The sequence below is a fragment of the Lissotriton vulgaris genome, chromosome 7, assembly GCF_964263255.1.
Source record: "Lissotriton vulgaris chromosome 7, aLisVul1.2, whole genome shotgun sequence".
NCBI lineage: Eukaryota > Metazoa > Chordata > Amphibia > Caudata > Salamandridae > Lissotriton > Lissotriton vulgaris.
Window position 1 is genome coordinate 251,511,985 of NC_141695.1, and position 26,128 is coordinate 251,538,112.

At 43.0% G+C, this 26,128-nt stretch overlaps 1 protein-coding gene across 2 annotated transcripts in view; it reads right to left on the reverse strand.

Moving 5' to 3' along the window:
- Window positions 1-26,128, reverse strand: part of LOC147701315 (putative methyltransferase DDB_G0268948) — a 203,051-nt gene that overhangs the window by 85,257 nt on the left and 91,666 nt on the right. For both annotated transcript variants that reach the window (XM_086928626.1, XM_086928625.1), the window contains one exon: window positions 7,019-7,232. In XM_086928626.1, the coding sequence (XP_086784752.1) occupies window positions 7,019-7,232 (214 nt within the window). The remainder of the gene's footprint in view (window positions 1-7,018; window positions 7,233-26,128) is intronic.

A 26,128-nucleotide genomic window follows, 5' to 3' on the forward strand; every position in this document is an offset into this window, starting at 1 on the left:
TAAAACATTCTGGACTTGTAACCGTGATACAGGGACCCGAGGTGGCTAATTGTTGAGTTGGCACTGTCACTCGATACACAGGGGCTTCTGCCTTTCCTATAATTAAACTCAACCTTTGCTCTTGGTAAAGGGATATACGACCTGTAAGGATAGAAGTCATGTAAGTTCCAGGTAGATATAGGTCCATCTCCTTCCTGGGGGTGATAATTTTGCATATACGGAACAATGAGATCACTCTTAAATCTCACTAAAACCAGGTCCCCCGTAGTGTCTTTGGGAAGGGACCCTAACCACCCTACCCGCCTGACACTCAGTATTGTTCCATCAAGGCTGTCTGGCAGGGGTCTGTTTTTTGTAAGCCAGAAGCTGACCTTGTTTAACAGATCTGTTTGCCTTTCTACCTTCCCCTTAGTTAGTACAGGCACACCTGCAAGTACACAGACAAACGGGGCGGCCTCTGGTGGTAGGTTTATATGTGGAGGTTTATTTGGCTCTACTCTGACCCGCGTGTATTGTCCTGCCGCAGAATTAAGATTTTTGGTGGAAGCTATAGGTGTTGGTGGAGGAAGGGCCAGTGGTTGCTTTGGCACTACACTATTTGCCCGCGGCTGAGAGCGGGGCATGGTTAGCGTATTTTTAGTTAATTGCTGATTAGCCTGAATTGTGTTTTCTAGTACCAGTAACCTATCCCCTAGGCTATCAATTTTCTCTATCAGGGGCGACACAATTGATGTGAGCAGTTGTTCAATTTGATATACTAAGGCCGACAAAGAGGAAGGGTCTAGCTGGTTTACATTTTTAGCATCCCCTAGAGCCTGGGAGGGTACTACAGTTTGAATGTTAACTGTTCCAAGTTTAGGGGGGGGGATTCCGCGGACTATCATAAGTGGGTCTTAAGGTGCTTATTGCCGGGCAGGGTGAGTTATCTTTTGGGGATTCCACTAAGATATGTCTTGTCTTGCACATATTGTTTAGTTCCTCTAACCATGCTAAATCTTGTACTAAGCTAAAAGGTGGTGAGGGAGAGTTATTGCAGGATGGACTATCCACAGATTGGCAAGGGTCGGCGTTTTCTTTGTCTCTGAGAGGGGACAATATGGCTCTATCTGAGATACGATCATGAGACCCATGACACAAACCCTTCTGAAGCATATCAGGTGTTCTATTGTCTATTGTTCTATTGTCGGGCTGGCAACACTCTTTTTGTTTGTTTTCTACATAATTGGGCGGAGTTACCATATTCAGCGCGCAAACGTGAGACCCAAGGGACAAACCTCTCTGCAGCGTAGCTTTTTTATTGACTCTTTTACTAACCTCCTTGCGAGTCATGCTATGATTTACTCCCTGAAGGTCGACAACCCTGACAAAAACAAAAATATATATAGGGGCGTGTGATGCAATGCAATACAGCAACCAGACTGTTTGAGCGAGTAGATATCACAATAATAATGTCCGGGAGAAAAGTCAAATGTTAGGTGATATGCACAGTTAGTGTATGAGTCTCTTTACCTTCTCTCTGACCGCGCGATGCTGCTGAATGAATCCGCCACCGTGCGGGAATGGCGTGGGACAAGAGGCACTGGGGGTTCTGGGGGCTGTAGACCCCCCCCCTCCACTCGGCGGCCACGGGATGGAGACAGCGGCGGCGGGAGGGTGATCCAGAGATTCTTGAGATGGACCGGACTTCCTGCAGGCCAACTGGTAGGTGGAAAGTGATCGGTGCACACTCTACTCCTTCGATGGAGCCAGGTGGGATGGCCCGTCCTGGCCTCCTTGTGCCTCTGAGGGCCACAGAGGGCCCGCCCTTTGCCCGGGCTTAGCCCGGCGCCGTCCCGCGACGCGGGGTCCGTGCTTGATTTAAAGCGCCTCCAGGCGCGTCCGTCATGCGAGGTCACTTCCGGTTCTTCCAGTGCTGTGGGTCTGGGAAATGGACAGGATGGTCAGTGGCGGCTTCCTGGCGCTTGGACTTCTGGACGATGTAGTCCCCCCACTCTATGCGGCCGTGCAGGTGTTGCGAAGAGCTACGGCGGCTGGGGGGGGGAGTCACGAGACCAGGACCAGAGGCTGTGGCGGCGATGAGAGGATCGAGGTGGAGTCAAGCAGGGCAGTGGCAGGTAGGTTAAAAATGCCCCCAAAGTCTGAGTCAGCAGAGCACCCGCTCCACCGGTGCTCTGCTCAGCTTTAAACACCTCCGGGCGGGATGGTCAGTGGGATGGTCAGTGGCGGCTTCCTGGTGCTTGGACTTCTGGACGATGTAGTCCCCCCACTCTCTGCGGCCGTGCAGGTGTTGCGAAGAGCTACGGCGGCTGGGGGGGAGACACGAGACCAGGACCAGAGGCTGTGGCGGCGATGAGAGGATCGACGTGGAGTCAAGCAAGGCAGTGGCAGGTAGGTTAAAAATGCCCCCAAAGTCTGAGTCAGCAGAGCACCCGCTCCACCGGTGCTCTGCTCAGTTTTAAACACCTCCGGGCGGGATGGTCAGTGGCGGCTTCCTGGCGCTTGGACTTCTGGACGATGTAGTCCCCCCACTCTCTGCGGCCGTGCAGGTGTTGCGAAGAGCTACGGCGGCGGGGGGGGAGACACGAGACCAGGACCAGAGGCTGTGGCGGCGATGAGAGGATCGACGTGGAGTCAAGCAAGGCAGTGGCAGGTAGGTTAAAAATGCCCCCAAAGTCTGAGTCAGCAGAGCACCTAAGTCTAAGATTAGCCTTTGTGACCTGGGGCCCCCAAGTCATTTTTTCATTTAGGTTGACCCCCAGGTACTCAGATTCGCTTACCCTCTCTAGGGATGAGCCATTCATGCTGGCGCCAGAATGAAGCGATTTTCCGGGGTTGAAAACCATATATTTGGTTTTTTGTACATTTATCTCCAACCCCCTATCCTTACAAAAAAGTGAAAATCCATCCATTATTCTTTGTAGCCCCATAGTCACTTAGACAGGAGTAGCGTGTCATCAGCAAACATCAACACCGGCACACGACTCCGAGCTAACTTCGGGGCATCGATGTTCTTGCATTGGCTCAGGGTGCATCCCAGGCCCTTGATGTAAATACAAAATAAGGTGGGGGCCAGGACGCACCACTGTCTAACTCCCGTATTAAACGAAAAAGAGGTGGTGAGATCCCCCCTTTCCCAAACCTAATTTTGGAATTGTTTCCTGCGTGGAGCCGAATGATGATCTCTGAAAGATATGGGGGTATCCCCAGCTCCCACAACACTCTCCACAAGGTCTCCCTGGGAACCATGTTAAAGGCACTCCGCAGGTCCACAAAGACCAGATAGAGGCTCCCCCCCCCTCCGCTACTACTGATTTCCAATGGAGGAGTTGGAGCCTAAATATATGGTCCATAGTCAAAGTTTTGGATCTAAACCCAGCCTGTAAAGGGGACATTATTTTATTTTCCTGTTACCAGGTCTAGACTCGACCAAGAATGATCCCTGCGAAGGCCTTTTGATTTATATCTATTAGACTGATAGGTATATAGTTGGAGGGCTGAAAAGGACAGCCCTTACTTAAATACCGGAGTTACCTCAGCCCCCAGCCACGATTCAGGTAGATTCATCCCTTTTAGAAAAGCATTAAAAATCAACCACAGGTAGGGGGCCCAAACTTTTGGCTTATTCTATATAGCTCTCCAGGAACATTGTCAAGCCCTGCAGCTTTTCCTATAGGAATTTTTTTAATTACAGTTTCTACTTCAGCCAGGGTGATTTGAAGGGAATCTATATATACAGTAGGGAGTGTGAAGGGAGTCTGGTGGTATAGAGTACAGAGCTTGGAAGTGGGTAACCTAAATCTCTGCCGCTATGTTCGCAACAATATTCCAGAATGATCTTGGTTCCTTGGATTCCAGGGCTGTTTTTAACCTGCCCCATTTGTCTATTCCCCAGGCAACCTTGGCAGAAGCAATACTTTTTTTATACTGGGCCCTAGCTGTTTTGATGGCACTCTGAGATTTATGTTTAATAGCCTCTATAAGAGTATTCTTTGCCTGTTTACAGGTGCTGTTAAACCAAGTAACATTTTGTTGACTCCTTCTGCCCTGCGAGCAGGGTCTATAAAATGCTTCTCTTAATTTACAGTAGATGGAGTGATTTATGGCCCCTAAACTACTGTAATTTTCAGGTGAAGCCTCATTGTCTGCCAGGTCTGATAGGGTCATTAGATCGGGAAAGCAACTTTCATAGAGTAGTGCCAGTTTTGCTTGACAGTTTTCCATCTGTGCCCATTTAACCCTTTTTTTTGTTATTGGAGAGGAATAGCTCATCCCTGGGACACTGATCTAAGTCTCTTGATTCCGTTTTTAAAGGGAACTCAAAGGTTGATAACAAGGCGTTATGATCACTATCATGCCTATGTAGAATAGTAAATCCAGTCACGAAAGACCAACCTCTGAATTCTAATAAAACAAAGTCCAGTATTGACTCGTGGCCCACCCTGTTAAAAGTGTGTTTACCAGGCGAATCGGATCTGAATCGACCATTGCAGGCACGTAGTGAATATTTAAAAGTAAAAGCCTTGATTTCAAGCACCAGAGAAGACCAGGCCCTGATCGGGGTTGAGTTTATCTCAGGGATAGCCCACACCTCATCTTCTTCTCTGCCACAAGAGTCATCAAAATCTTTTAGGGGTTCATATTGACAGTTTAGGATACCACCCAAAAGAATCAGACCATCTTTTGTATCGCCCGACATTACTATATCTAGATGGTCTATTGTTGGTGACTCCTTTCCATTTTTCACGGGCCTGGAATAAACATTAATCAATTTGATTTTGCAATCCTTGTTAAAATTGATTGATGCCGTTTGATGAGTGTTCACAAAACGTTCTGAAAAAGTTCTCCACAGCTCAACTCATTCCTGTTGAACTTGTGATACCACATCTGCTTCCTGGAAAGTGTTAGTGTAATCTGTGATGTGCTGGGAAAGGAAAAAGGGGGGCAAATGCCTTATCTTATTAATTCTTCCATTGGCAAAATTAAATACAGATATCCCAATAAATACTGAACAGAATCACATCAAATTCTGCACAAAGCAAGATCATGTATTTGTGATTTGGTGTGAATCCATTCAGCAGCTTTTGAGAAAATAATGGTAAAATTATATGAATATTTTATGCCGTGAAGGATCTGTCAAGCTGACAGATCTCCAGACGAGGTGTGGTGGCAGCCAACTAAAAACTGGGGACTCACACTCAGTCTGGAGTCCAAGAAAAAGGTTAACAAAATATGTGGAGTTCCAATGAGGGCCACTGCAGGGTCTAAAACATAAATATGTTTTTAATTGGATCAAATTTGCGCTGGATCCAGGGATCGATTGCAAATTATTTTAAAAAGTGTGATCCTGCCCTTAAATACACAAATTCCCTGGAGTAGATTAGGGCATGGGCACTTCATATGAAATAATTTAACGAGGGGGGCCTGCCCCCCTTCCCAATACTCAAGTCTCTTGGAGGACTCAACAACCTTATCCCTTGTGGCAGGATAACTTCTTGTGTCCTGGGAGCCTTCCCTGGGACATTGTCCCCCTGACTTCAAGAAAACTTGTCTGCGACCACCCGCCGGGACCTGCCAACATTTTCCTGCCTGTTGGGAACTATCAATTATTTTACTGCCTGCACTATTGTGAGGAAATGGAAAGATACCTGCTTCCACCTAGCGACAGCTATCCTGGCTCCCGCTGCAAACAAGATGAGTGAATGCATGAGAGCAGGCAGCTCCATGGGAAGCCATGTGAGAGTCCCTGACACCAGCCTCTAACCATTTGTGTTAAGAGTGTCTATAAAGGCTCTCTTTGGAATACAGCCCTGGAGGATGGTTTCCCAGGGCCTATAAAGATGTGGGCTTGAGGCTACGTACCCCCTTACCTTAAGAAAAATATTTCAGCTCCTGTGAATGGGGAACTGGAAATTTCAAGAAGGAAGCCACATGGCCCCTCCCCAAAGTGAGAACGTTTTTGTTTATTTTTTTCTTACAAGAGGAAAACACTATAGCACACACTGGATACAAATTCCAATTCCATAGAATAAAAGAAAGAAAAGGGGGAGGAGAAAAAATGAGCACATCATTGAAATAAAGTATTTTGGGCCTACAGAATATACTCCTATATCTGATAATAATCAACACTCTACCCCTACATCCAGAGACAGTATATGCTGTACCTTTAGCCCCTGGAAAAAACGGACCCCAAGTATTGAACAGCCATAGATAGCCAAGCATTTTTCATTTTTCCAGTGGCATATTCAAGTTCATAATAATGTCTCATTTTGATTTATCAATAGCATTTGGAAGCTCATTTCTCCACTCAAGCACCAAGCAACACATGACAATGGAGAAAAGTAAAGCTGGCATACAAACCTGAGGGGCCTCTAGCCAACAGCCTATATCCACCCAATAAACTTGAATTTGCAGGCAACTAGCAAATATATGAATCATATTTACAGGTGGCTCCCCCACCATAGGCATCTAGGCAATAGACAATACCCCCCTTGTGTCCACACCCATTTAGCGACACACTCTGGTGTATAACAAAGGAGAGAGCCATAGTCTTGTATTGTTGTAGCTTAAGCCAAGTTGATAGTAAATAGGGGACGATAAGGCAAAGGACTGAGATATCATGGTACCATCAACCACTTGTACTATCACTGTCTGCCTTCCTTAAAGAAAATACAATTTACTCAACTGTTATATGTACAGAATTCTTCATAATATGTGAAAGTTGACTCCCTCATTTCTTACATGTACTGTTCATGAAGTCCTAAAGGGGGCATAGAGACATATAGACATCAAGTAATATTGTGTAAAGTAAGGGGCAGTAGTGGTCTCACTCTGAAATGTCTGTGTGTGAGGGGGGCCCCTTTAGCTCAGCATAATCCCTAATACATAGATAGGATCAACACAATCTCATTTGTGTTCTGTGCAAAACATAATCCTTTAATGGTTCTGAATGGGTTTTATTCCCATGTATAAAAAAACATATTCCAATTAATCACAAACTGATAACCACATTTGCCCTTACCTCCATAAATGTATCAGTCAAACGTTTGGAGCAATCTTTGTAGTGAAGATCATAGTGGGGAATCAGGCAATATAATGCAAGGCATCCATTGGGTTTGAGGACACGATCAACTTCCCTTAAAAATCCATCAACTTCAAACCAGTGAGCGGCAACAGAAGAAGTTATCAGGTCTACAGAGCCATCTTCGAGTGGAATCTTCTCTGCAGCGGCAACTCTAAAAATTATACAGTAAATAAGAATAAATTAGACCATAATTTGAAAAGTCGTATTTATTGTGGACTTTCAAAATTCTTTTATTGATTGTCTCTCATGTGTTTTGATTATTTATTGTGCTTTTATGGTTGCTTTGCTTCAATCGCATACAGCTTATTGAATTGAATTGAAATTAGACCATAATTTGAAAAGTGGTATTAATTGTGGCCTTTCAAAATATAAATCATGGAGCTTTGTGAAGACTGACCTACTATGACTGCTGTCCTTCATAAGTAAGGGCCTGATTTCTCGTGGTGTGGGAGTAGGTTGCCTTACCACTCTCTGCCACCAAACAACCGCTGACCGCCTGCCACCTTCGGAGATTTCTACTGATCTGGTGGGCGGTCTGTTGGCGTTCCCAAGGAGGTTCTATGCTAAGGCTCATATGTAGCCTTACCAAGGCAGTGCCATGGGAGCACCAAAGCCACTTCATACATGGCATAGACTGTGAAGTCCATGCCATGCAGGAACAGGGGGTACATGCAGACAGGGGGACACCATGTGCCCCCCTGCATGCATTCTGAGGGATTGAGGTAACACCACCATGACAACTGTGGCAATGAGGAAACATAATATGCTTGGCTGTGTCGCAAGGGCAACACCAGCATATTGCAAGCCTCTGAGCACCACTGAGGGAACACTGGCTGTTGCAGTGCTCCAAGGGCAGTCTGGCCACCAAACTCATAATGGGTTTGCCTAAGTGTTCCTGTTTTCTTGTATTAGCAGGGTCATTAATCTGACACATAATATTAAATGTCTGATTGTTCTGCTTAGTGCTTCTTCAGATAAGGCTGCATCTTGATTGTTTCATAGGAGGTTGCAAGTAAAATTACATTAGGTGCGTTCTGAATGGTCTCCATGACTGTTTTTTAGGGAAATGGCCAACCTCTGTTTTTTTCAAAATTGACTTTAATGCCATTGATGTTATGGCAATGTGACAAATGACTCTAGGCTGACCACTGGGTAGTTGGCTGTGTTGGCTAAATATGCACAGAGGGGAATCGGCACAAAACAACGCAACCGCAAGTATCCTTGTACATTTTTTGCATTAACCCGATACTCCGTTTTCCCATACTAGTCCATCCCGAGCCCTGCACCCGATAGGAGCGAGTACAATAGACGCTCAAGGTAACGAAATACTCCTATCATATTTGGTATCACGATCTGTTAACCACGCGACTATTGGCACTATAACAAACCCTTAAGCCCGACCTTCCTACTTAGCAATGAGAGAACTGATTTTGTGGGATAGAAATACGATATATTACCATGTGGGCACCACCTACACAAACACCACTTTAGTGAATCCATACCTAAATCAAATACGAGTGAATTTGAGAAAACGTGCATGATCCACCATCTCTGAGCATGCTACAACCCACTGCACTAGCGTGGAGTGTGAGATGAGAGAGTTGACATTGCCATGATGTACTGTTGGTTTATGAAGTATTGCCATTTTTTAGTTGTGAATGCAGTCTAAAAATAAGTTAGACTCACTAAGCAGAAAAACTGCTTTATTTGTTTCCCTTTGTAAATGTTCCCCCTTCCCCATGTATGTTGTATAAGCATCTCTGTTACTTTCATTCCAGGTACATTGAGACCTTTATCCAAAGAGAACAGGTTAACTAATCCTATTTTCTGATCACTTTTTTTGAGAGCACTTTATTAATTTTTCCCTCACTCTTTTCACGCAACGGTCCTGACGAATGCCTGTAAGCCCTAATCAAGGCAGAGAGGGCAGAAACATGTTGACCATTCCTTACTCCCCCCTCACAATATTTTTAACTCATAACTCTGAGTGCATCTACGACGCATAATACATCTAAAGGTGCACACCTATAGAGTTTATCAGACCCGAACCCAGACCTAATAAATGTCATTTATCTGGTTTTCCGGGCCTTTTTAAGACTCCCTATCACTGGCTCACTACTGGCACAACCTTGGGTAAGATCCTCCAGGTGGAGGCTGCATAACTCAATGACCCTATGATTATGCACACACGTGACGTATACAGCGGAGAATCAAGATATACCGCTTGAACACCACCATACCCATCACGTGCATGAGGGTCTTTTACTTTGGGACGCCAAACCAACAAACTCCTGCAGACCTAAAGGTTGTACAGGACAAGTGATCCTTTCTCTCTTGATTAATGCATACTATTTTTGGAAACTGAAAGGATCCTCCTTTCCACCTCCCCCCCTTCTGATTAGAAGATATTCAGCAGTGCACAGCTGTGGGAGCAATCAAGAACTGACTCTGTATCCTTTTGAGACGTCGCTGATCACTGAGCTCATGTGTGACCAGCAGACCGCCCTAAGAAATCTTACGATGGCGGAGAACCTGGGATTGAGTTATTCCATTGAAGAAATTGACGCGATACTGGCTAAACCACCTTTATTCATGAACAGTGACCTCACTCAGACCCTCTCCAGCTCTGCAGAGTGGGATGAACTTAGCGAAGTTAAAAAAGAACAAGTGAGAACAGCAGTACATGGTATTATAATGACGGAATATCTAAGGGTAAACGCAGCTCCCAGAGGCCTCTGGGTTACGAACGCACCAAGGATCTTCTTGAAAGATCTACCCTTCAGAAAAGATTGGTCTGCCATTTCTTGGAAATGCACCAGGGAATATTTAGTCCTGATCATAAAAACTGCTACCAGATTAACTGACGAGTTAACAGTAAAAATTGAAATCTTGGAAACAAAACTCAACAACACCGTGAACATCACAATATATAAAACTCGATTGGAAGAAATCAACAAAGAAATGAGCGATACCCAAGAATATTTAACACAAACAAAACTACAGAAGTTGGCGAAAGAACTCAAGAAATTTTCCCTGGAGAAAGTACATCCCTATAGCAGTAAGGACTACAAGATGGATGAGAACACCTCCAGCTATGGATCTAACAGCGGCGCCTCTAGCACTGGCTCAGACCAAGGGGCAGAAGAACAAAACTACCCCAATAGAAATCATTATCAAAACAGAAGAGGGAACCGACGAGGACGGAGTTTCTGGCGTCCCCCATTCTTTCAAATGAACAATCAAGGAATACCCTTCCAAGCTTTCAACCCTCAATTTCAAGGTTGGATGAATCCCTATTTTCAAGGCTCGCAAATCATGAATCACCAGATTCAACATCAAGGAGGCCAGAATTTCCAACAACGAGTGCCTTTATTAGGGAACGGCCCAGCAACACAGAGAACATGAAGGAGGGGAGTAACTTGGTCCGATCAAACCAGACAGGTACAAACGAGGAGCGTGACGAAAGCCAAATCCGGAACAACCACGAATCCCTCATCGTAAACCTGTCAAACAAAATTTTGACAAAGGATGAAGAAAGTGTATTAAACAAGGGACTAGGATATGTTCCCACACCAAAACTAGACTTGTTTAAAACAAAATGTGAAGTGGCGGAATTTTGCCGAAAAATGAAATTGAAAGCCTTCTTCAAAGGGGAATCTCCTCCGACCAATGAAGGAGACACCAGTCTCAGAAACAAGTCATCGTTCTGCCCACTAAATTTTCAGGTCCCAATTGAAATACAAACTTTTGAACTAGCAACTTTTAAAGCAATTGATGACCTAAAGAATGGATCACCAAAACCTTTTCAGAACATAACAAAAGCAGAACAACAAGCATTGGATGTCCTAAAATCAGACCAAAATATAGTGATAAAACCAGCCGACAAAGGCGGAGGAATAGTTCTACTCACGGCGGAAGGTTATGACCAACAGTGCATGAGCCTACTCTCTGATGAGAAATTCTACAAAATCTTGGATGTAGACCCAACTTTGAGACTACAAAGAATCATCATGATGATGGTATAAGAAGGAGAGACCAACAATTGAATCACAAAAAAAGAAGGAGACTATCTCGTGACCATGACACCTCGAACTCCTTACTTCTACTCCCTACCGAAGATACACAAAGGGTGAGTACCACCTCCGGGACGACCTATCGTGTCGGGCATAGGGTCTGTTTTAGAACCCCTTACGGAGTTCACAGATCAATACCTGAGACCATTGGTTCAAAAGACCCCTTCATATTTAAAGGACACCCGAGACCTCCTCAATCTACTACATAACATTGAATACTGTCCTGACACTATGCTCCTTGCTGGTTTTGATGTAGAGAGCCTTTATACGAGCCTCCCTCAAGAGAAAACCATGGATACCCTTGAGAACATTCTATTCAACTCTACCTGGACGTACAAAACTCCAAGACACTTTGTACTAGAATGTTGCCGGCTGGCACTCATGGAAAACTTTTTTCAATACAAGGATACCCTGTACTTACAACGCCATGGCACTTCTATGGGCAGTACTTTTGCCCCTAGTGTGGCTGGTCTATATGTAAGCTCCTTTGAGGATAAACACATCCTGGATGAGACCCGTAATCCTTATCGTCATCATATACTGTTCTGGAAACGGTATATAGATGACATTTTGGTCATCTGGAGAGGAGATAAAAACAGCCTGTCACAATTCCACATATGGCTCAATCAAAGAGATGAATGCCTGACTTTCACCTATTGCTCAGATCAGAGAAGCATTGACTTCCTTGATATAACTATTTACGGTGAAAACAACACCTTGAAAACTCGAACTTTCTTTAAAACCACTGCAAAAAATAGCTTTCTCTCATACAACAGTTACCACCCCCGCCCACTGAGGGAAAACTTACCATACAGTCAATTCCTTAGACTTAGGCGGAATTGCAGTGATATCAAAGAATACAGAACACAAGCCAATGACTTACACAAAAAATTGGTGGCTCGTGATTACCCGAAGAAAGTCATCAACAAATGCCAAAAACGGGCAAGAAATCAGAATAGAGAATCTCTTCTTGAAACAATACCAAAACCTCCACCAGAAGACATCCTTACATGTGTCACTACATACAATGCTGTGACGAACAAGGTAAAGAAAATAATAAATAAGAACTGGTCCATTGTAACATCAGGAAACCTGACGTGGCCTAAACCTCGCTTCGCAAACAAAAGAAGCCGGAACCTTAAGGACATTCTGGTCCACACAAGACCCGCTCCAAGAATAACCAAAGAACCCACAAACCTGTGGGGAACCCCTCAAGTGACAGGACATTACCCATGTGGCTCTTGCTCTGTGTGCAGTCTAACAAAACCCACGAAAGAACTCCAACTATTGCCAAATTTCAAATGGACTCTACAGAGCCATACTAATTGCAATACTAGTCATGTAATTTACATGATTACGTGCCCATGTCATCTGAGGTACATAGGCATGACCTGCAGAAGAGCAAAACAAAGACTTTGCGAACACAGAAGCAACGTAAAGTGCAAAAAGAGTACCACTAAAATGGCCACCCATTTTTTAGAAAAGGGCCACACAATACTAGACCTGAATTGGGTTATCCTAGAAACCCTATTGAGGAAGGACAAAAATGCTGAGAGAATTATTTTCGAAAAGGAGAAGAGATGGGTGCACAGATTGGGAACTGACCACGAGGGACTGAACGACAGCATTCCGTGGCTTAGTTTATCCAAAAAATGAGAGAGCCCACTTACCACTGTTAAAAGCTAATCACTTAGATCACTTCTCTAGCGCTCCCTGTTAATAATATAGGAAACAAAGGGGACCTACGAGATACGAGTGATGATTATCCCTGTATCGAACTGAACAAAAGAATAAACTATACTACAATTCAAGTGTTTTGTACCTTAAAGTACTTTATGTTCCACACAAGCACAATATTTATGAGAGAGAATTCAACGTATTAGTATCCATTCGTAAGCTTAAGCGTTTGTGCCATTAAATAGACTTAAACTACCAATGGTAAACATGTTATTGTACTAGAATACCAAAATAACCTCCACACTGCACATAAATAAATGAGATCGATCACAGCCTCTGTTCGGCGATCTAAGAGCATCAAGGTTTCCATACCAACCGAGCATAACCTTTGCGCTCAAACCACGCCCCTTAGAAAACGCCCATAAGATCTACCCGGAAACAGAATCTCTGTTTCCGGGTGACAGCGAGCAGCGTCTGCAGCGTAGACGCGAGGAACGGACACAACAGGTATCGAGGGGAATCGGCACAAAACAACGCAACCGCAAGTATCCTTGTACATTTTTTGCATTAACCCGATACTCAGTTTTCCCATACTAGTCCATCCCGAGCCCTGCACCCGATAGGAGCGAGTACAATAGACGCTCAAGGTAACGAAATACTCCTATCATATTTGGTATCACGATCTGTTAACCACGCGACTATTGGCACTATAACAAACCCTTAAGCCCGACCTTCCTACTTAGCAATGAGAGAACTGATTTTGTGGGATAGAAATACGATATATTACCATGTGGGCACCCCCTACACAAACACCACTTTAGTGAATCCATACCTAAATCAAATACGAGTGAATTTGAGAAAACGTGCATGATCCACCATCTCTGAGCATGCTACAACCCACTGCACTAGCGTGGAGTGTGAGATGAGAGAGTTGACATTGCCATGATGTACTGTTGGTTTATGAAGTATTGCCATTTTTTAGTTGTGAATGCAGTCTAAAAATAAGTTAGACTCACTAAGCAGATAAACTGCTTTATTTGTTTCCCTTTGTAAATGTTCCCCCTTCCCCATGTATGTTGTATAAGCATCTCTGTTACTTTCATTCCAGGTACATTGGGACCTTTATCCAAAGAGAACAGGTTAACTAATCCTATTTTCTGATCACTTTTTTTGAGAGCACTTTATTAATTTTTCCCTCACTCTTTTCACGCAACGGTCCTGACGAATGCCTGTAAGCCCTAATCAAGGCAGAGAGGGCAGAAACATGTTGACCATTCCTTACTCCCCCCTCACAATATTTTTAACTCATAACTCTGAGTGCATCTACGACGCATAATACATCTAAAGGTGCACACCTATAGAGTTTATCAGACCTGAACCCAGACCTAATAAATGTCATTCATCTGGTTTTCCGGGCCTTTTTAAGACTCCCTATCACTGGCTCACTACTGGCACAACCTTGGGTAAGATCCTCCAGGTGGAGGCTGCATAACTCAATGACCCTATGATTATGCACACACGTGACGTATACAGCGGAGAATCAAGATATACCGCTTGAACAGCACCATACCCATCACGTGCATGAGGGTCTTTTACTTTGGGACGCCAAACCAACAAACTCCTGCAGACCTAAAGGTTGTACAGGACAAGTGATCCTTTCTCTCTTGATTAATGCATACTATTTTTGGAAACTGAAAGGATCCTCCTTTCCACCTCCCCCCCTTCTGATTAGAAGATATTCAGCAGCGCACAGCTGTGGGAGCAACCAATAACTGACTCTGTATCCTTTTGAGACGTCGCTGATCACTAAGCTCATTTGTGACCAGCAGACCGCCCTAAGAAATCTTACGATGGCGGAGAACCTGGGATTGAGTTATTCCATTGAAGAAATTGACGCGATACTGGCTAAACCACCTTTATTCATGAACAGTGACCTCACTCAGACCCTCTCCAGCTCTGCAGAGTGGGATGAACTTAGCAAAGTTAAAAAAGAACAAGTGAGAACAGCAGTACATGGTATTATAATGACAGAGTATCTAAGGGTAAACGCAGCTCCCAGAGGCCTCTGGGTTACGAACGCACCAAGGATCTTCTTGAAAGATCTACCCTTCAGAAAAGATTGGTCTGCCATTTCTTGGAAATGCACCAGGGACTATTTAGTCCTGATCATAAAAACTGCTACCAGATTAACTGACGAGTTAACAGTAAAAATTGAAATCTTGGAAACAAAACTCAACAACACCATGAACATCACAATATATAAAACCCGATTGGAAGAAATCAACAAAGAAATGAGCGATACCCAAGAATATTTAACACAAACAAAACTACAGAAGTTGGCGAAAGAACTCAAGAAATTTTCCCTGGAGAAAGTACATCCCTATAGCAGTAAGGACTACAAGATGGATGAGAACACCTCCAGCTATGGATCTAACAGCGGCGCCTCTAGCACTGGCTCAGACCAAGGGGCAGAAGAACAAAACTACCCCAATAGAAATCATTATCAAAACAGAAGAGGGAACCGACGAGGACGGAGTTTCTGGCATCCCCCATTCTTTCAAATGAACAATCAAGGAATACCCTTCCAAGCCTTCAACCCTCAATTTCAAGGTTGGATGAATCCCTATTTTCAAGGCCCGCAAATCATGAATCATCAGATTCAACATCAAGGAGGCCAGAATTTCCAACAACGAGTGCCTTTTTTAGGGAACGGCCCAGCAACACAGAAAACACGAAGGAGGGGAGTAACTTGGTCCGATCAAACCAGACAGGTACAAACGAGGAGGGTGACAAAAGCCAAATCCGGAACAACCACGAATCCCTCATCGTAAACCTGTCAAACAAAATTTTGACAAAGGATGAAGAAAGTGTATTAAACAAGGGACTAGGATATGTTCCCACACCTAAACTAGACTTGTTTAAAACAAAATGTGAAGTGGCGGAATTTTGCCGAAAAATGAAATTGAAAGCCTTCTTCAAAGTGGAATCTCCTCCGACCAATGAAGGAGACACCAGTCTCAGAAACAAGTCATCGTTCTGCCCACTAAATTTTCAGGTCCCAATTGAAATACAAACTTTTGAACTAGCAACTTTTAAAGCAATTGATGACCTAAAGAATGGATCACCAAAACCTTTTCAGAACATAACAAAAGCAGAACAACAAGCATTGGATGTCCTAAAATCAGACCAAAATATAGTGATAAAACCAGCCGACAAAGGCGGAGGAATAGTTCTACTCACGGCGGAAGGTTATGACCAACAGTGCATGAGCCTACTCTCTGATGAGAAATTCTACAAAATCTTGGATGTAGACCCAACTTTGAGACTACAAAGAATCATCATGATGATGGTAGAAGAAGGAGAGACCAACAATTGGATCACAAAAAAAGAAGGAGACTATCTCGTGACCATGACACCTCGAACTCCTTACTTCTACTCCCTACCGAAGATACACAAAGGGCGAGTACCACCTCCGGGACGACCTATCGTGTCGGGCATAGGGTCTGTTTTAGAACCCCTTTCGGAGTTCGCAGATCAATACCTGAGACCATTGGTTCAAAAGACCCCTACATATTTAAAGGACACCCGAGACCTCCTCAATCTACTACATAACATTGAATACTGTCCTGACACTGTGCTCCTTGCTGGTTTTGATGTAGAGAGCCTTTATACGAGCCTCCCTCAAGAGAAAACCATGGATACCCTTGAGAACATTCTAATCAACTCTACCTGGACGTACAAAACTCCAAGACACTTTGTACTAGAATGTTGCCGGCTGGCACTCATGGAAAACTTTTTTCAATACAAGGATACCCTGTACTTACAATGCCATGGCACTTCTATGGGCAGTACTTTTGCCCCTAGTGTGGCTGGACTATATGTAAGCACCTTTGAGGATAAACACATCCTGGATGAGACCCGTAATCCTTATCGTCATCATATACTGTTCTGGAAACGGTATATAGATGACATTTTGGTCATCTGGAGAGGAGATAAAAACAGCCTGTCACACTTCCACATATGGCTCAATCAAATAGATGAATGCCTGACTTTCACCTATTGCTCAGATCAGAGAAGCATTGACTTCCTTGATATAACTATTTACGCTGAAAACAACACCTTAAAAACTCGAACTTTCTTTAAAACCACTGCAAAAAATAGCTTTCTCTCATACAACAGTTACCACCCCCGCCCACTGAGGGAAAACTTACCATACAGTCAATTCCTTAGACTTAGGCGGAATTGCAGTGATATCAAAGAATACAGAACACAAGCCAATGACTAACACAAAAAATTGGTGGCTCGTGATTACCCGAAGAAAGTCATCAACAAATGCCAAAAACGGGCAAGAAATCAGAATAGAGAATCTCTTCTTGAAACAATACCAAAACCTCCACCAGAAGACATCCTTACATGTGTCACTACATACAATGCTGTGACGAACAAGATGAAGAAAATAATAAATAAGAACTGGTCCATTGTAACATCAGGAAACCTGACGTGGCCTAAACCTCGCTTCGCAAACAAAAGAAGCCGGAACCTTAAAGACATTCTGGTCCACACAAGACCCGCTCCAAGAATAACCAAAGAACCCACAAACCTGTGGGGAACCCCTCAAGTGACAGGACATTACCCATGTGGCTCTTGCTCTGTGTGCAGTCTAACAAAACCCACGAAAGAACTCCAACTATTGCCAAATTTCAAAGGGACTCTACGGAGCCATACTAATTGCAATACTAGTCATGTAATTTACATGATTACGTGCCCATGTCATCTGAAGTACATAGGCATGACCTGCAGAAGAGCAAAACAAAGACTTTGCGAACACAGAAGCAACGTAAAGTGCAAAAAGAGTACCACTAAAATGGCCACCCATTTTTTAGAAAAGGGCCACACAATACTAGACCTGAATTGGGTTATCCTAGAAACCCTATCGAGGAAGGACAAAAATGCTGAGAGAATTCTTTTCGAAAAGGAGCAGAGATGGGTGCACAGATTGGGAACTGACCACGAGGGACTGAACGACAGCATTCCGTGGCTTAGTTTATCCAAAAAATGAGAGAGCCAACTTACCACTGTTAAAAGCTAATCACTTGGATCACTTCTCTAGTGCTCCCTGTTAATAATATAGGAAACAAAGGGGACCTACGAGATACGAGTGATGATTATCCCTGCATCGAACTGAACAAAATAATAAACTATACTACAATTCAAGTGTTTTGTACCTTAAAGTACTTTATGTTCCACACAAGCACAATATTTATGAGAGAGAATTCAACGTATTAGTATCCATTCGTAAGCTTAAGCGTTTGTGCCATTAAATAGACTTAAACTACCAATGGTAAACATGTTATTGTACTAGAATACCAAAATAACCTCCACACTGCACATAAATAAATGAGATCGATCACAGCCTCTGTTCGGCAATCTAAGAGCATCAAGGTTTCCATACCAACCGAGCATAACCTTTGCGCTCAAACCACGCCCCTTAGAAAACGCCCATAAGATCTATCCGGAAACAGAATCTCTGTTTCCGGGTGACAGCGAGCAGCGTCTGCAGCGTAGACGCGAGGAACGGACACAACAGGTATCGAGGGGAATCGGCACAAAACAACGCAACCGCAAGTATCCTTGTACATTTTTTGCATTAACCCGATACTCAGTTTTCCCATACTAGTCCATCCCGAGCCCTGCACCCGATAGGAGCGAGTACAATAGACGCTCAAGGTAACGAAATACTCCTATCATATTTGGTATCACGATCTGTTAACCACGCGACTATTGGCACTATAAAAAACCCTTAAGCCCGACCTTCCTACTTAGCAATGAGAGAACTGATTTTGTGGGATAGAAATACGATATATTACCATGTGGGCACCACCTACACAAACACCACTTTAGTGAATCCATACCTAAATCAAATACGAGTGAATTTGAGAAAACGTGCATGATCCACCATCTCTGAGGGATTGGTGTCATTACAACGCATACATTTACAATGACATACCATTACAACGGAACTTTTACAACGCAAAAACTTTTACAACGCATGTATTTACAACGCATGTATTTACAACGCAGGTACCTTTACAACGCATACCATTACAACGTAAGTATTGGTAAATATATATTAATTTTATAATCGTAAATTAATTGAAAAAAATATATAATTTAATGTAATTTAATTTAATTTAATTTCATTTATTTAATTTAATTTAAATTTAATTTTAATTTATTTTTACCCTGTACCCCTGTACCCCAAAAACCCAAAACTAACCCTGAACCCCAAAAATATCCCTTTACCCAAAAACTAAAAACTGACCCTGAACCCCAAAAATACCCCTTTACCCAAAAACTAAAAACTGACCCTGAACCCCAAAAATACCCCTTTACCCAAAAACTAAAAACTGACCCTGAACCCCAAAAATACCCCTTTACCCAAAAACTAAAAACTGACCCTGAACCCCAAAAATACCCCTTTACCCAAAAACTAAAAACTGACCCTGAACCCCAAAAATACCCCTTTACCCGAAAACTAAAAACTGACCCTGAACCCTAAAAATACCCCTTTACCCAAAAACTAAAAACTGACCCTGAACCCTAAAAATACCCCTTTACCCAAAAACTGAAAACTGACCCTGAACCCTAAAAATACCCCTTTACCCAAAAACTAAAAACTGACCCTGAACCCCAAAAATACCCCTTTACCAATCAAGATATACCGCTTGAACACCACCATACCCATCACGTGCATGAGGGTCTTTTACTTTGGGACGCCAAACCAACAAACTCCTGCAGACCTAAAGGTTGTACAGGACAAGTGATCCTTTCTCTCTTGATTAATGCATACTATTTTTGGAAACTGAAAGGATCCTCCTTTCCACCTCCCCCCCTTCTGATTAGAAGATAAATATGCACCCCAGCCATATTTATTTTTTTGCGGGGTAATAAAGATCTCCAGTAACACCTGTTTTAGTGAGTCAGAGGTTCCTGAGTGAAAGGTGGTAAGTGAATGATAATATTTAATAGGTGTTGCCTTCCATACCAATGTGGAGATCATGGCTAGTCAGTCCAAACTGGGGGCTTAACAGTGACTGCTTTGTGAAATTTGGTAGGATGCAGTTTCCCCTAGAGGCAGTGTGCTATGCATTGCCTAAGGTGGATGAGAACTTCCCTGTGTAAAAGGTACAGTTAATAGTTTTGTTCAGACTACTCTTATGATTGTTTGTTTTCCCAATTGAATGTGTAAATGTAGGTTTACTTTGTACAGCTCTGATATATCTGCGAACAATTATTTTTATAAGGTACTGCAAATGTGAAAGAAACTCCCAGGTAGTTATTTTGTGCAGTGTTGTTAATCATCTCTTTACTTAGTGAGTGTGATTATGCAAATGAGCCTAGAACAAAACCATTGAATATTCAAAGTAGTTCTTTCACCCAAGGATGAAGATGACCATGGCATTTTACACAAAATAAGTTCATGCTGTTGCTTATGTCATGTGCAGGGACTTTTCTCGATAAGAAATTAGGCTCGTTTTCAAGACACTGATCGACATTTATTCAGCACATAACTGGGTAATAGGTCAGAACTAGAACTGTTATGCACAATAAGGTAGGACAAACATAGGAAAAAGGTTGTGCAGCTACCTAGGGGTACACTGGGGTTCATGACAGTGTGGTCTATAACTAGTCTAAGCCAGCCTGTCATAACCAGACAAGTTTCCAACGTTATGCGATAAGAGCCTGCACTCTCAAATGACAGGAACAAAGCCTTCTCTGAGTAGAGGTGTTTCACACCTCCTTTTGGCAGGAAAAGCATTATAAGGCAGAAAGCTACAAAGGGGAAGCTGCCTTTGAAATGTGACTCAGGCATCTCCAGATAGTGAAGGATGACAACCCCCCTGCCCTGCTCCACATTTGGAGGTAGGCCAGGTAGGAAAATTAGTTAAATGATGTGGTCGGTTCTCATTCAGCCAGCACTACCCCTAGGGTTTGGCAGGTGATGTGGACCATTTCCCATTTCCCTCCATCTTGGTTTCAGCCGGAATTAGCCATTTAGGGTCAGGTTAGTGTCCCTCCCTACAAGACATCATCATTGAGAGGTTATAGACACCATAAAGGTAGTTAGCTCATTGGCTACTACCGGTCACCCCATTTAAACACCCCTAAATTTAGTATTTAGGTGGCCTTCCTAGGCATGACAACTTAGATCCGATAGACACGAAGAAGATAAGACCAAAGAAAAGCTGGTGACCCAAGGACTGAAGCTCTGCTTCAGAAATGTGGTGGCAAAACCTGTCTGCTGCCTGCTACCTTATGGACTTGAAAACATTGGTGTGAGGCCTCAAAGAACACTAGAGTCCTTCAAGCCTTTGAAAAATTAGCAAAGAACTTCCTTGGAGTAGAAGTCCCACTCCACTGCTGTCCGCAGGCGCCAAACCCACTGAATCCGGTTTCACAACTTGCGGCTTCCCGGCTACTCCGATGCAGACCTGAATCAAAAGTGGTACACAAGCCCCATAGGATCAAATCTGTTTCACCTCCAACTGTGGAGACACCAACATCTACCGGAGCTGTGACACACCAATACCTGGGGTACTGGACCATCGGCAGCATTCACCAAGATGACAAGTCCAATCCGGACTGCCCAGGAATCAAGCACCCATTCAGGGATATCGAGACCCCTAAAACCCACTTTGTTAGTGGCTCAGCTGTCCTGGACTTGCCTCTCCAAGCTGCCTGCCCCTGACCATGAGGACATCTTGATGGGCGCTGCCTGGCTAACCAACCTACTCTGCACCCGGCCCGCCACGCCTGGGTGCCGACAAATCAGCTATGCTCCCATGGTCCTGAGCCGAGTGAGACCCCTCTAACTTACCTTTAAGTCCTCTTATGCTGTGTATTTTCAGGTGGAACCTTCTAAGTAGTACACCAGCTAACAACAACTTGAGCATACTCTTCCCAGCTGAATTTTTTTACCCACTGACTTCAAAATAAGTAATTTTAAAAAGAAGTGGATTATTTTGAAAACTTGAAAAATGAATTTCTTGAAAAGTAGATACTGCAGAACAAAGTTTTCGGTCTGAAGAATCACAAAAAATTGATGATTTTTTAAAAATTGCTCTCAAATGTAGTCTTGAGTGAGGGTATCATTGTATGCCTCTGCGAGTACAACAAATGGTCAGCACTACCCTTTTAAATGCCTAAATTCTAGCCCACATTGCCACAAAAAGAGTGTTAGTATTATCTATTTTTCCCTTTGTATACCAATATGGATCTCACTGGACTCACAGCAAAGTGTACTTCCTTTTGGTCAACTATATAGAGAGCTTTGTTTCCTACATTGGTGGATCAGCTGTGAGGTCTATGACTTTGTGATTGCTGATACCACTCTTTCATTATGTGACCACACCAATAAATCCCCAAATTGCATTTTGCCAATTGAATTGTTTGATTGGTTTATTTTTCTAAAGCTTTTAACTAACTGCTAGTGCCTTGGTTAAGTCCTTTAACCCAGTTGTTAGAATAAAAAAACCTTACTCTAGTCAGGACAAAAGAAAAGTGATACTTTTTTTAAATTTTACACATAGGTCCCAACTTTAGTGCAAAAATGGATAACCCACAAGAGCAAGTTCAGGAACTCGACCTGATCCCATACAGAAAGTTGTTATAGTCCGAGCTATTGGTCTTCTGTAGGAGGTATGGTGTTAAAACTGGACTCATGTTACCAAAAAAAAGCATATGAAGCTTTTAGGAGAAAAAGAGTGAGCGATTCCAGTAAATTAAAATGATTCCCAGGAGAATCTTACAGGAGAAGAAGATGTTGAGGAGATGGTGGAAACCCATGTCTCAGAAAAGGAAGCTCCCCAAGAGGGGGAGCTTGCCCTAGAAAGATTGGCCAGAAGGTAGAATTTAGAAGCTCAACATCTGAACATAAAAAGACAAAGAAAAGAGATGAGACTATGACCTATCTCAGGTGGCAGCAACATAACTAGAGGCCTGATTCACAAAAGTAATCTGAGACCAAATCCGAATGACTTTAGGTATTTACAAAGTGCATTTAGGAGTAGTAAAGTTAGGATTTTGTCTCAGCAATGTAAGTTTTGGTTTTAGTTTAACTTAAGTGAAACTTAAGTTTAACTGAGACAAAATCCCAACTTTACTACTCCTAAATGCCCTTTGTGAATACCAAAAGTCGTAAACTTTTGTCTCAGATTACTTTTATAAATCGGGCCCTAGGTCTTTTAACCCTAAACACCCCAAAGGAGTTGTCCCTAAATATGCAAAGGTTGATTACATCACCAAGTGGTTTACTACCTTCAAGATTTGAATGAGGAAGATGCTGAGTCCTATCACCCCATGAAGGGTTGGGGGGCAATGAACTCAACACTGCAGAATATACAATTTACTTCAGGGAGACTCAAAAACTTGTCTGGGGTTGATTTTCTAGACTTTTCAGTCAGAGTACCAGGTGATGGTTGAAAGGTAACAATGTGCATTGTTATAATGGGCTTCATAATTTAATAATTGAAAGTGCATCTGTTAAGTGATTGCTTGCAGGAAAAGTTGCATCAACACCTAGTGGACATGAGGCCAGTCTCTCCACAATAGTTGGGGAGGAAAGCTGATCACTTGGTGAGACCTAGAGTGTTCAAAACTAAAAATGAAAGTGGTGACCAAAAGAAAGAGGCCTAAAATACCCACCCAGAAAAGAAAGTGAATCACCCTGAAAAGATAAAAGTAAGAACTCCTCTGTAGGCACCCAAAAACCTGTCAAGTAGAGTGGGTCCAGAGACACCTCACAAACCAAATGTGGGTACCAGGGTAAGAACTTGGACCAAAAGACGACTTTGTGCCTTACCTTTAAAAGGATAGGGCAACTAACTAGGGACCCTTTCTGTCCCAAAAACACAGCTTCTAGTGTAGCTCCAGGGGTTCCCAGTTTAGCATGTGAAGCTGGCTCCCGAGGTTGCCAGTGTAGCCTTTTAGGGTGATTCTTTGGATAAGGAAATCCTCTTAGCCTAAAAGGTGAGCTGAATATTCCAGAGGGGAGTAAACAGACCCCCCACCTACTGGTGAGTGAAATCCCAGACACTGTCCTGGGACATACCTGTGCCAGTTAAAATGCTGTGCATGTCAGGCTGGTTCACTCCAACCAGTATGATCCAGGTGAGACAAAAAGAGTAAAGGTTATATCAGGGTAGGCCACTGTTATGACTGTTCCCTTGCAAATGGCCACCCAGAGGTTGAACTGAGCCAAGCAGCGGTAGGATTTTGGGGTCTGGATCTACAGCGAGTACAAGCAAGTCCCAAAAGGAAAAGAAATAGAGAAAGCATAGGTAAGGTGGGCAACTTTTAGCCAAAGTTCCAGTATGCCAAGGAGATTTCACCCCAGTAGCGGAGAACCCAAAAAACGTATTTCCCATAAGAACTTCTGACTAGTCAGGCAGCTGTTCTGCTAGAGATAGTGGCTCCTCAGCTTACAGAAGCTAGGGTGAAAAACTGGTTTTTACATCAGGCAATAGTAGGAAAAACAGAACCCAAAATAAAGAGAAGACCTGGTTTGATGAACAATGTCGTAAAGTAAAAGCAAGCACAAGACCAAGGGAAAAAAGACTTAGGGAAATTATGAGGTAGAACCTTTCTGCAACCTTCAGAAATTAAGGATAAAATATAAAATGATATTAGAACTAAAAAAAGAGCACACAAAGAGAGTTGCTGGGCGAAATTATTATCTGTAATATAATCTAAAGATTTTAAAGGTTTTTGGAAGGTAGTCCAAGAAAATTCATGCAAAATACTAGGGTTCTTGAATTGCATAGTCACAGAAGATGATTGGGTAAGATTTTTTTGGGGGAAATATTTAGAAATTAGCCTGTAAAAGAGAGATTGAGTTCCATACTATGGCCAGGTGTAAGGGAGGACACTAAGTAACACTTCACCCCTAGTAAAATAAAAAAATTCTAACCTAACCTTGTCTCGAGCCACTGGCCCAGACAATCTCCCAGCCGTGATCATAAAAACCAGGCCAGAGTAGTGGGCAAATATTTTTTTAAAAATGTTCCTGGGTACACTTTATACCGGAAAATTGGGGAGGAGCAATCATAAGACCCATCCACAAAGAAGGAGATACAAAAGCCCAGAGGAATTATAGATCAATAAACCTACTGGACAAAGGTGAAAAGATATTTGCAAAAATAATCTTGGAAAGACTTAAGAACTGGGCAGATACGAATCAGGTTGTGCACCCGGAACAGGGCGGGTTTAAAGAGGGGCACTCCACAGTTGACCACTGCTTTTGCACTCTGGTCAATTGAACGGAAGTCTAGCGAGCAAAGGGAAAGTTTGTTCTGTTGCTTCGTGGACTTCCTTGCGGCATTTGATCTAGTGGACCATGAAACGCTGTGGGAGACGTTGATTGGATATAACATCCCAAGGGATTTATTAAGGTTAATTCAAGCATTACACACCTATAATTGGGCGCAGATAATTCTGGACCTACAGGGGAGCCTATCACAGAAAACCCCCAATTAGAAATGGGTTAGGGCAGGGGTGCCCCCCTACTCTTCTCCTTATTCATATCAGTCTTAGGCACTGCAAGGGGGGCCAGCCCAAAGATAAACAGAACACATATTTCATGTTTACTATATGCAATGACCTCTTAAAAAAACAGAGATCGGTCCAAATATGTTTAATGAATACTGCAGTCTTAAAAACATGTAATAAATATGTATAAGACAAAGGTATTATGCTTTAGAAGAAGAAAAATGAGGCTCAACTGGTTCTGGGCTCCACGAAGTTGGAAAAGGTAGACGAATATAGGTACCTAGGGATGTGGTTTGAGAAAAATCTGAACTGGCACACCCTTCCAAACTAAGGGCATCAGCTTTGGTTAGCAGGCTAAAAAAATGTAATGGAATTTATGGGGAAAAGACAGAAAGACCGGTTTTAAAAGCTTATTCAGCCCTGGTGCCCCCACAATTCCTATATGGAGCCAAAGTGTTATATCTGAGTGGTAAAAACGGATGGGATGTCGAAGAGGGAACTTGTCTGAAAATGTTACTATCATTGCCTACATCTGCAATGGTCCAGGCAGTGAGATTAGAAACAGGATTGACATCATGGGGTATAGTGGCATGCATGGCGCTATTAAAATTCTAGAAGTGCCAGGGCGAGGAAGAAGATCATACAATCTTGCAGTGGTTTAGAAAGAGATATTTAAGAGTGAGCTAACATGGGCAAAAGAGAAACTATTACAAAAGCTTTTACAAATATGAGGATCAAGCTGTGCCCCCTG